General features: G+C 37.6%; 1 protein-coding gene across 1 annotated transcript in view; it reads left to right on the top strand.

The window, feature by feature from the left end:
* Nucleotides 1-13146, top strand: part of ctnna2 (catenin (cadherin-associated protein), alpha 2) — a 575983-nt gene that overhangs the window by 547045 nt on the left and 15792 nt on the right. Inside the window, exons 11-13 of the mRNA XM_067402995.1 lie at nucleotides 422-578; nucleotides 4478-4678; nucleotides 11010-11161. Of these exons, the coding sequence (XP_067259096.1) occupies nucleotides 422-578; nucleotides 4478-4678; nucleotides 11010-11161 (510 nt within the window). The remainder of the gene's footprint in view (nucleotides 1-421; nucleotides 579-4477; nucleotides 4679-11009; nucleotides 11162-13146) is intronic.

Below are 13146 nucleotides of genomic sequence, written 5' to 3'. Positions count from 1 at the left end.
AAGCTGATTCTGATAAAGCAAGTCCCCTGCAAGTGAAGCTAACACTAGAAAACTCTGGAAGCAATTGTGAATTGCAAGATTGTTTCCTCTGATCAATGTAACAGGCTACTTGGAGAATATGGCAAAGGCAAATTTGACTCTACAGTAGTAACCTCTATCCACAAGAGACCTTTAGATTTTATGAATCATCATATGACTCAAAGGTGTCAAAGCAGCAGGTATTCTGAGGCTTATAGGTTTATAAATAATGCAAAGAATGTGCATAGCTAAATAATTTACATTTTGACTTGAAACCTGCACATACTACACTTGGATTCACTCATGTGTCTACACCATTTGTCAGTAGCATGACCCTACAGTTACTTTTGTAGTTTTTCTTGTTTTGGTAAGGTTCAGAGTTATGCCGTTATCCTCCTCACAGGTAATCAATGCAGCCCTGACCTTGGCCGCACGCCCTCAAAGCAAGGTGGCTCAGGACAACATGGATGTTTTCAAGGACCAGTGGGAGAAGCAAGTACGCATCCTGACTGAGGCCGTAGATGACATCACTTCCGTTGATGACTTCCTGTCTGTTTCAGGTAAAATGGAAACAGATCAGAGGTCCAAATGATAGACTGCTTGTCAATGGTCTGTCAATTAAAAAACTAAATATATAAAATCCTTTTTTCCTGCATAATACTAAGTGAATGAACAGTGTGCTTAAGCTACAGTATTTGTGGGTTATAATATGTTTTTTTGTGAGTTTACCATTGAGTACTTACTTCCTGGTGGTGAACAGTAAATCAAGCAAGCATTCTGGTTCCAAAACTATTACAACATTTTAAGGCTTTAAGAGCTTTTTAAGCATAGAATGTGAATGTCCATCATCCTCCTCTTGACGTCTAAACTCTCCACACTCAGCACAGCGGTAGAATATAGCAATGTCTATTTTTCCCTCTTTATAATGGACACTCTAAAATGTCAGCTGCCTCTACCATCAAGATCCCATTATCTTGAATAGGAATGTCCATCTTTCTAACAGATGGAGAACAGAGCACTGCATAGGAATGTAAATGCCCATATAATTTAACATAAAAATGAACAATTATGACCCTTTGTATGTGTAGCCTTGCTTTGAACCAGTGTTCACTCACACTGTGTTACTTTTTTCCACGGCTCTAAGTATTCTTGTTACATGTGTCTACCGAATTTCATACTTGTACGTGAAGCATAGCGTGAAGGGTGCTTAATTGAAATTTTGTAGTTGGCGCTATCGAGCCATGTTTAGGCCCTCAAAAATGCAATTCATTTCGGAGAAGAAGAAATATTGACCAAGCAATTACAATAGTGTCCTCACACCATCGGGGGAAAAAAAAGAAAAAAAAAAAAGGTTTAAACACCTTACCTGGTGTAGAATATAATTTATATGCCACAAATACGCTCTGAGAGTTTTTCACTGATAGTTCATCATTTTTTGCTGATGAATAAGGTAATCATACAATCAGATAATTCATTACAAACAAGGCACACCAACTTCAGTCTCACCTTCCACCTCAGGTAAATCCGGCTTTCCTCTACATCAAATTATTATTATTTTATTTATTTTTTATTATATTTTTGCAACATTTAGCTGGATAAAGTATAGTATATCCTGTCTGGATCCAGCACAAATACTATTTGGATTAATAGTACATACTTGTTATATAGCCAGGGATTTCAAGGCAGGGATTATAATAAGTCAATACTAAATACACAGTAAATGAATGAATGGAATCCTGGTTGTTGTGGGCCAGATCCTTTGTATATCTGACAGGTCTATGTGGGCTGTATGAAATGAAGCAGGAGGCAATATTGGTATGCATCTCACCTCCTGTTGTCCATTCCAGCAGTGCATTCCAGTTTGGAAATATTCTTTTGCAAATCTGTAAATAAAACATGTCAGGATTCAACAATAAGGATTTATTATTATTATTATTCCTGAAATTCTGGTCTGGTCGGACAAGTATTTGAGATTAGTACTTGCCCTGCCAACATTTGCACTGGACACAAAAGAAATATCATTTTTTAGCAACATATTGTTGTATGTGTTAGAAAAAAAATGAATAGCTGACACTTGGATATGCATTCCTTCTTTCTTTTTTTCTGTCAACAAAAATATTTACTACCCAATCTACTCATGGCCTGTTTACATTGGTTTTAGATTGAGTATATCAGACAATATATTAATAACATATTTTAATGACAAAAAGTTTCAATTTATGAGGCATAAAAATGCATATATATGATCAGCCAACACAAAACATATTTACACTGGCTCAATAAGGCATGTGACAGATCTGTCAACTGGCCCGAAACGCTCTCACATTGGCCCAGGGCCATCTTTATTGTTGAGCCCTGCAATTGCTTGTAAAATTAATATATAATTGATCTTTTGCTTGCAAAACCAATTACAATTACATTTATTTCACAGGAAAAATGTAAACTGTGTTTTGCCAGAGCAGGGGAATCATCAATACTTCTACATGGAAATGGAAATTAAAGTTTAAAGGCTGAAAATATTTTTTAGCACTACTGCGCTAAACTAGAACATCTGAATAGCCAAGGTTTTTCTTGAATCTGTTGAAAAATATATCGTAATTGTTTTTCCCCCGTTTTCATTTGGTTTAGCCTCTATGCAAGTTCATTCCTCATTATTCATCTGCGCTGCTTTATCTAAACTTAAATAGATCAACTTATACAGTAGATCAGTTAAGGCAGTGCTCTTTTGACCTGTTGCCATAAAGAAATGAGAAGATAAACAAAGCGTTTTTTCCCCAGCTATTAAAGACAGCTCTTATCAGAATAGGAGATAAATAACACCCTCATTAAGAAACCACTGTTTAATGAGGTCCAACCAGAGAAGCATTTTGGTCTGTTGTCTTGCAAGTAGTTATAGGAGAATGTCAGAGCATTTAGAGCACATGCTCCAACACACAGAGCCATGGTGTTCATGGGTGATTCAGGATTAAGAGTACAAAGTATTCTGTGAAAGTCTATGTTTTTGTATTTATTTATTTATTTTCACAAAAAAAAAAAAAAAAAAATGGGAAAGTTGTTTAACCTACAAAAAAAAGGAGGGGCTTCATGGAGCCTGGAACTAAACAGAGAGTGACTGACAGACTGGGAAGAATGTAAAATATGTGAACAAATGTTTTTTGAACATCCAACCTATTTCAATAGACCACAAACAAAATCAAAACTTTGTAGGGCCTCTTTAAAAGTGAGATATATTTGATTTGTTTTAAACTTGCTACTTTTCATACTAGCCCTGCATCCCAGTGTCTATCCATCCTAAATAATATGTGAGATTACAATAAGTGTGTCCCAAAGCAAAGTATGTTTGAAAAGAGTATGCCAGAACAAAAGTCCCTGGATGGTCCACTATTTCCAGTAGATTTTCGATGTGTGGATCCGTGCACACTATTAAGGCTAATATTGCCCACAACCCATTGCACGTTGGACGAGGATTCAGTTCAGAATTACAAACACCAGTAAAAAATGTTATAAAACAACAAAAAAAAACACAAAAAAAAAAAAAAAAAACATGGTGGATATGTGCAACTGACGGTGAGAATAACAGTTTGAGTGATTAATAATCAAAGTTTTACCTGATGAAAAATGTTTATTTAATGTTATCAGTGTTATATTTCATTTGCAATAACAATGTAGACTTTTATATAGATCTGTTTGACCATTAACATTTAACTGCATCATTATGCATTAATATGAGGAGAATCTCTGCATGAAAGACCCATGACTGTAGATCAACGTGCTACCGCATTTCTCTCTGATAGGGTAGGAAGTGAAATGTGGAGGATTTTAACTGTCACAAAATGATTGACAGGCCAGTTTACGGTGACAGGATGCGTGTCAGGACACGATAAACAGCAACCGTTTAAGACGCAATTGTATGACGTGATAGTATGTCCCAAAGCTTGTCTGCTCTTTTGTTACACACTCAAAGTATATACTTTTGAGTGTCTTCACAAAAAGAGTACATACTTTTAGGATGTGGTATAAGTAGGCGAATTGGGACACAGCAATACTTCTTAAAAATAAAGGTTTTTTATTGGCATCTGTGGTTTCACAAGGAACCTTTAACATCCATTTCCTTGCACTAAGGGTTCTTTATAGTGGAAGAAGTTTATTTAGTTTATTAAAATGTTCTTCATGTGAAGACAAAAGTGCTTCTTTTTTAGTATTGTTCACGGAAAGGTTCTTTGGGAAACCAAAAATGGTTCTACTATGGCCCTGCTGTGAAACCCCCCTTTTGGAACCTTTATTTCTAAGAGTGAATGGTGATTTATTTATTTACTTACTTACTTATTTGTTAGAATTTATCTGCAATGCTTTAAAAAAATGTCAAATGTCAAAAGTGAACCTTTGAAAAAACTATTGTTCTTAGACAACAATAATGCTTGAAAGTGTTGTCTCATTGTTTTATCTCATCTCTCCACAGAGAACCACATTCTGGAGGATGTGAATAAGTGTGTGATCGCCCTGCAGGAGGGGGACGTGGACACACTGGACAGGACAGCAGGGGCGATCCGGGGCCGAGCCGCTCGTGTGGTGCACATTATTAATGCTGAGATGGAGAACTATGAACCTGGCGTTTACACTGAGCGTGTTCTCGAGTCCATCAAGCTCCTCTCTGAAACTGGTGAGAAAGATCACAGACACACCTGGGTCCTGAACTTATCTTATGCTCACAAAAGCGTGAATTTATGGTAGAGATGGGGACAGATGGACAGAGGAGACCAGGAAGCTCTTGGAAGAAGGAAGTTAGGGGGGAGAAGGGTAGATAGATGAGAAAAGATGGTGAGGCCGGAGATGCCACCTGTTCCCTCCTCTGGCACTCATCCTTTGCTCATTCATTTTTCATCTGTTTTCCCCCAACCCCTCCACCTTTCTACAGTCTAGTGCCAGCTTTCAGGAGGTGGCAATTTAGACTCTGACAGACAAGGCCGAGGGCCAAAACATACCAAGTAATGCAGAGATTTGTGCATAGCCTTCCCAATGCTTTCAAGACACAATATCTGACAAGAAGCAAAAAAGGCTGCTATCTTAGGTGTTAATGTGAGAGAAACATCTCACCTGACACTTTTTGATGTAGTTGTTCCATCTTAATGCACTTCTACGATTGTTTGGAATCAACAAATGGAGGGTGGCTGGAAAATGAGCACTCAAAATATTATTCTGGCGGCGACGCTTTGTCCTGCCTCCCTTGTTGTGTCTAAACCATTACATTAGACTATTCTGACAGCCGGCTTTGTTTAGAAGAGCGAGCGGAATATGAGAGGAAGAAAATAACATTCCGGCTTTCATGGTAGATACTGCAATATTTTGTCATTATGAAATTACCACTTTAATGATATTATTACTGCTAGTTTGACAGCTAAGGGCAAAAAAACAATGAATATTTGTGACGTCTGACCAACTAAAGATACAAATGGACTCTTAATGTGTCCAAATTGATCTTCCTTGGTTCTTCTCATCATCTTCTACTCATATGCCCCATAAAGTTTTTTGTTTCTTCACATCACTAAAATGAAACCTTTAAATTTCCCTGTCAAAAATAGCATTAAGTCAAAGTGATGTGATAATGAGTGGTATGGTGGTTAGACCTTATCCAGTAATCTGATCTGCAAGGTGAGGATTCGAGCCACTTTCAGATCAGATTGTATTTTTGTGTTTGCACAGTTTTGCCTGATTCCTTTAAGTGGGTGCAATTCAAAGTTGTTCCAGGCCCTTTGACGAGAGGGACAGTTCTTCTGTCATATAGCCTACAGGGGAGGGAGGGACACCCATAATTTAGTCAGAGGCCCTGTGAATTTAAATGACAGACATGGTGACACCACATAAATGGAATTGAACCATAAAGCATTATAGCATTGATTCTTCTAGACCTTTCATTATTTCATTCTAGACCTTTCTTAAGACTTGGCATGCAAAATGTCAATGAATTTTTGAAAGTTTGAAGGTTTAGGCCAGACGTAGTGTTGAGGCTGGGGGGTTAGCGCATTAGTATAATAGAAGTGCATTGCATTTCAGTGTGTTTTCTATTTAATTATGATGTTTGCTACTCAACTAAGTGGCTTTATCAATTTAATAATGGAGGGAATTCACAGGGATAGTGTTCTAGTTGGCAATGGGAGTTTCGGTTCTTTATTGGTAGACAGCCTAATTAGGACATACCGAACTTTATCCTGCCTTTATTTATTGTCCCAAGGCAGTGTAAATATAACAAAAGTGCATCGCTAAAGATACACCGCTGAAGGACCTTCAGCACATAGCACTCACGAATCTCGAATCGTGTCCTTGAGCCTGAAAATCAATAATCTAATAGCAAAGCCGTGATGACTTTCCCCTCTCTCCTTATCCTTTTCCATCCTTTCCCTCATCCAAACTAATCTTCATGCAGGAAAAATTACCCCATCATTAAGGTTATGCTCAGGCCCCCAGTAGATTAAAAATGAGAAATATGGCTGATGTAATAGTGCCAAGTAGAAGGCAGGAGTAGCAATACTGTCATGGAGTATGGCAGAGTGAGTAGGGCTCATGCCAAAGGGTGACCATGCAGAGATGAAATATGGCTACCTAATCACTGCCCTCCGTCTAACACACATACAGAGACTCACACATGATTTTTATAGCAAATATAGTGTTTCACTGACAGGTTGAAGGGCATGTTTGCTCAGGTACTAAAAACAGCAATGATTTCATACAGCCAAATGACCCCACAAAATGTTATTCCTCAGCACGTCACGACCCAAGGGTCTGCGTGGTGAGACACAGGAGGCATGCAAAACAACAAGGATAATAGAATTAGTCCATTCCTGTCTGCTACAATGAGTCCAATAGATTATTGTTGAAAAAGAAAAGGGAAGAAAGAAAGAAATACAGATCCTGAAGAAAGGGCAGTGCTAACTAATTCCACAGCCGAAGGGGCAAAATGTAAATGAAACCAAACTACAAGTGACCTCATTGTTTTCAAATGAATTTGTTCTCCATTTCGAATTACTTGCAGTGTTTTGTAGGGCCTATTAGCTTTAGAAATGTCTCATTGCGTTTTCAAGTATTTCATTTTGAGACCATTAGGCTGGTCTGACCTCAGCCTCTCGAACTAAAACCCAGTCTGAACATTTTTTATATAATTCAAAATGCTTTTAAAAATAAATAAAAACATTTTAAGGCTCATAGAACAGATCTGACTGCTTGCTTTATCTGGAGTTAAACACTTTAAGAAAATAATCCCTTCCAACATGGTTTTCATTAGCTCCTTTCATCATTTCTCACTGGTCTGAGTTAAATTTGCTTCTCACTAGCAGCAACTTTACTCATTAATGGCTTGAAGAACATTTAAATATTTCTATTTAAAAGTCACATCAAAATTCCCTAAAGCTCATTTTACGCCTCTACAATAAGTGGATTAAAATGAATTAAATATGTGTTAAAGCAAGATGTGGTTGGAAAGAAGAAAGGAAATCATATAAAGAGCCTTTACTGCACCTTTTTGAGTCTTTTGCATAATTTTGTATTTTTTATGTGTTCATTTGTAATTCAAATCTAACCTTTTCTGCATTAGCCGATACACATTCTGAACTTGTCCATTTTAGAAGGCAAATAGGCAAAATTGCTATCAAAATAGATTGTTTACTGGTCCCCTTTTAAGTCAATCTCAAGTCGGATGCCTGTAATCAAAACCATCAGAAAGAAAGGTTGGTCTTTTCTTCGAGATCTGCATCTGCTATTATTGTGAATAGCTCTCTAGGCTTGGATTTGGTTAGATGGTTGATGACAACACTCTAAAATTTTCTTGTCACAGATGTGTCCTCACAAGACCCACCTTCCCCACGGAAAAGTGTATCTTGGGTCATAATATCCCAGTTCCTGGCTTTTAAAAATCTTCCCCTCCTCCATACATGTGTTGAATATTTTAAGAGCATCACTTTGGAGTTTGCTCAAGGGTTTAATACGAGGCTTTTTACTGTGCCCATCTTTTTTTTTTTTTTCATCATCGACCAAGTGGTCTTGGATGTTGATATGAGCTTGATGTCAGGGTTAGATCACAATATGGTTTCCCTCCACCAGTGACATTTTCATGAAAACGCAAAACATTTACTTCACTTTGGATATTACACCCTTGATGTGCTTGGCCACTTCCTCAGAGTAGGCAGGTAGATCATTCAGTGTCTGGTCCAAAGGTTGAGCACAAAGGAAGTTACCTGTTGAATACAGTCTAACTAGAGGCATTCATTTATTAAACCTATTTTTTGCTCTGGAGTCGCCAAGGTTTAAAACTCATGATTCATAACAGGGTTGTCGGAGCCCTCTAAAATGCTATTAACATTTTATATTGACATTTCACCAAAATTAAATTGACTTAAAAGGCTTCATTCACTGTCTACAGCCATATTTTTGTCAAAACGGTTACGCAAGGGTAAGTGGTCCAAACACATTTGTTCAGTGTAAACAATGAAATACGGCTCATCAGAAAATCAGATCAAGCTAATTTCACATTAGCAGACCTTTCCAAACCCTCCAGCTGCACTCAATCAATGTCTGTCAACATAGTTCGTACTCAACTCTTGTTCGTCAAACATCCCTTATTGCAGCCAGAGTTTAGTGGCGGAGGGGAAGATCTCGCTACCCGTCACTGAAGAACGGTGCGGAGGGTGAATTCAAGGAGGATAAGGTAGAGAGCAAGAGGATGTGATTTTTGGTAACACTTTACAATAAGGTTCCATTTATTAATGTTAGTTAACTATATTAGTTAACATGAACTAACAATGAAGATGCTTCTAGAGCAGTGGTCGCCAACCCATCGATCGCGATCGACCGGTCGATCTTTATCACTGTTCCAGTAGCTCGCGAAAATAACAGAAATAGGAGTACAAAAATAGCCTACATTACATTACATTTCTCCAGTCTTTGTACTGTATTTTTGTATTTATCTTTTCTGGTATTTTCGGAGCTACTGGGACAGTGATAAAGGTAAATAGCCCACATTATGTCTGAGTCTGTAAAACGGCCGTAAACAAGAGACCAGAGATGCTGAAGACGGACGTGAAGAAGAGAAAATTCTGTAGCAGGCAGAGCAGCTCACTGTTCACAATGCTCGAAATATAGGAAGGAAATATAAATATTGAATTAGGGGTGAAGGGTTATATGAATGCATCTCTAAAAGGAATTAATGTCTTCTGAAAAATTTTGATGGCAACGGCATTAAAGTAGCTAATTATTAGCGCAGTTCAGCTTTGTTTACAGCGGTAACCAAGGAAACACTGTGTCACTGCTGCTCAATAAGCGCCACCTGCTGTCCGAGTGAATTTGTGTCTCATTCAGCCTGTTGTTTTTGTTTCATGCTTTTTTGTGTAGCATATAATTTCACAAAGATAGTCAGACTGTTCTGTTTTTGCTTTAAATCTTGAAATTAAATCTCAATTAATTCAAATAAAAAACAACTGCTGATTGTGATTAAAAAGCAGTGGTTCCCTCTAATTTTAAATGGCTATGTATTTTTGTTTATAATAATAATAATAATAATTAATATCTGCAACCAGTATCAGAATCGGCCAATTTGCTTGTGAAAAATAAATAAATCAGAATCTAAATTGGCCACGAAAAAAAAAAAACAAACTACTAAATAGAATCTGGGCTGTCTTTTTCTATCAAGTAGATATTGTCTTTCATAAAGGTCGAGGTCAGGGATCTTGGGCTTAAAAAGGTTGGTGACCACTGTTCTAGAGCATTTATTAATCTTAGTATTAATTTCAACATTTACTAAAAAATTATTAAACTATAACATGAACCAACAGTTGTATTTTTTATAAACTAGCATTAACAAAGATTAATACATACTAGGGTGTAACGATACCCTCATGTCACGATTCGATACATATCACGATACTGAACTCACAATACAATATCATTGTGATACTCCACGACACATAGTAAAAGGTTAACAAAAAATGTTGATTGACTGTTGATTAAAAAGCTAAATTTGGTATTACATTGAGGGTGGAAATGAATAGGTTTAGACTTGCTGGTAAACAAATGCACAGGACAATGGTGACACCACAGTAAAAATAATCATGATTCTGAAGCTGAAAATACAGAATTATTTTAGACGAATATGCTTGCACTCTGTCACTGACTAGATATATTTAAAATAATACCACTTTTTACTGGTAACGTAATACATTTGGCATTATCAGGACCTACAAATATTCCCCCATTGCATTATTATACATTATATTCAACATTATATATTGTAGTTAAATGTTGTGTGTGATTTTTTTTTTTTTTTTTTTTTTTTTTTTTTTCTCACAGAGTAATTTTCATTTAGGGTGAACTATACACAATACATATTGTCACTATATCCACAATACATATCGTTGCATTTTTGTATTGTGATATATTGTGACACAATATATTGTTACACCCCTAATAAATACTGTAACAATTGCTTGCTCATTGTTGAATGATGTTAGTTAATGCATTAACCAACATTAAGTAATGGAACCTTATTGTAAAGTGTTACCTAATTTTTTCTTGGGTTAAGGAGGTCTCACTGAGGCCTTTTATTGAGTTGCTATGCCTCCGCTCACTGATGTTCCCAGCAAGGTGAAATGGTTAATTGGCAGACGTAGGGCACCCTTTCCACAAATTTTCAGGGTGACATTTTCTCGTCTTCCTCTCCCGCTGCTGTCCATGTCCTCAGGCCTGACTGACAGGTAGAAGATGGCAGAAATAGACATGCCTGCCTGAATTTCGACACTTAGCTTCTTAAGATCACATATTCGCATTTTTCTCACCTCTCACTCTGTCTTTTCTCTGATATGTTTTGCACCTGAGGGAAAGACTGGCTTTTGAGCGATGCATGTAATCCCTTTTTTGAAAATGTTTTTTTCTGTGTATCTGTCTTTCTGTTTATGCTTTTTCTCAGCCTCTTGCTCACCTCAATACTTTACGTCCTTTTTTCCCATCAGTGATGCCGCGCTTTGCAGAGCAGGTTGAGGTCGCCATCGAGGCTCTTAGCACCAGCCCCCCGCAGCCATTCGAGGAGAACGAGTTCATCGACGCCTCTCGCCTCGTCTACGATGGTGTGCGTGACATCAGGAAAGCAGTCCTCATGATAAGAGTGAGTAGCGTACAAATTAGAGAACCACATGAGGTGCTCGCTCTTCACAAGCGGGGCTTTAACTCCGCTCATTGCCCCAGAGGTTTGTATTGATAAATAACAAAACATCAAACACATTTCATCTGAAAATAATGTAGCGGCTTATGACTCCACAGGGCCAGGGTTCTCAACCTGAAACATCCACAAACATACTCGTTGGAAAGGTTATATAAAACATATCAAATTTTCTTAAACAATTCATGACATTTCTATAGAAATGTAAATTGTTTGAATGAACATTAATTAAGCATTATCATAATGCAGGGTTTTTGGTTCCAAGGATGATCCAGTATAAAGGCCCATTTGTACTGGGTGAAAACATGTTTCCAAAACGAAATAATCTGCTTTTATTTTGTTACTGTAATGAAGCCAAAGCACATTATTAAAATATTGTCTAGAGAATATTTACTTAAAACAATTGAAAATGTGTCAGATCATGTGATATTGACTGCTAAATTATTGTTGTGTCCTGGACAAGAAACATGTCAGATTACATGTTGCTTCCCGACCAGTCATCGCTTGCAATCTTTAATGACATGCGTGATGTCATAGAGAAGGAGGAACTAGTGACTGACTTCTGGAAAAAAAGAGTGTTTAGGATGACACTAACACACTACGGTCATAGCTTATACACATATATGCAATTTGAAATACAACGGCGGGTACAATTAGGCACAGTCATATTTGTGCATAAAATCTTTGTGCGGGTTTGTGTGTGTGTGTGTGTGTGTGTGTGTGTGTGTGTGTGTGTGTGTGTGTGTGTGTGTGTGTGTGTGTGTGTGTGTGTGTGTGTGTGTGTGTGTGTGTGTGTGTGTGTGTGTGTGTCTATTAGGATTTGGCTGGAATGCCCCCACATGGCTTGCAGTAATTCGATCCGAGTTGACCACACTCGTTTGAAGTCGCAAGCAAGATGTTCAGGAATCCATCGAAATAGCCATAAAACGTGTCCGGTGAGCTGTTTGTGTCCGCCAGGCCGGAGCTAATGCGAGATTTACAAACAAAAGTTTGATGGGTTAAGTCTTAAACACAGTTTATGGTGGGCCTGCTAAATTTTGATCCTGTGCAGACCTTACATTATTTTACGCTAATAATTGAAGCTTGGGCTTTTCGAATGCGGAAGTGTGATAAAGGTCTATGGTCAACTTCACAGATGTGACAGAACCCGTCGTGGAGGATTGAAAAAAAAAAAAAAAACATGGTAGTCTTTCTGTCGTGAACATCGTGAAGCGTTGCAGACACAGCGTCAGTTATTATTCACTATGACACAATATACGAGACACAATCGATTCTTGTGTCCCAAAGCCCATTGTCATTTACGATGTAGTAATGTAATATACATTAATGTTCTTAATGAAAATGTTTCAGGAAAAAATTGCTTTTTTATATTTGGGGTCTCTGGGTCTGTAGCAGTTGAAAACCCCTGGTATGGAGAACAAGCGGATACACTGAATTGTGAAGTAATGTTATATGTTATCATATACAGGGTTCCTACATAGTTTGGAAAAGTATGGAATTTGATTTGAGTAATTTCCAGGTCTGGAAAAGTATGGGGGAAAAAAATCAGAGTATGGAAAAATATTTGTGTTTCCAGACTATTGGCTCTATTCAGTTTTCGAAGTTATCATGCCTGCAAACTAGTCACCTTACGGCGAAATTATCCGTTTTGAATCAAAATACACCATTTATGTGAATCATGTAGATCCGAAGAGTTTTTTTGGGGGGGGGTAAGTGTGTGTGTCACAAGATTCTCACAAGAATCGAAAATGGGCTACTTTCCCATATACTGGATTGAGTTGAGATCTTTCTTGACTTTCTTGGTCAATATTTTGCTGGGGGTGGATGCCCCCAGACCCCACTACAACAGTTCAATACGGTCAACAGAGCAAACAGAGAAAACAGAAAAGGAGACCGAGGCTTACCCATGGCAGAAATCGTTTGGAAGGAGG

Source organism: Chanodichthys erythropterus, chromosome 12 (assembly GCF_024489055.1).
Source record: "Chanodichthys erythropterus isolate Z2021 chromosome 12, ASM2448905v1, whole genome shotgun sequence".
NCBI lineage: Eukaryota > Metazoa > Chordata > Actinopteri > Cypriniformes > Xenocyprididae > Chanodichthys > Chanodichthys erythropterus.
Note: the sequence above shows the minus strand (reverse complement) of the source record. Positions and strands in the feature narration are given on the sequence as shown.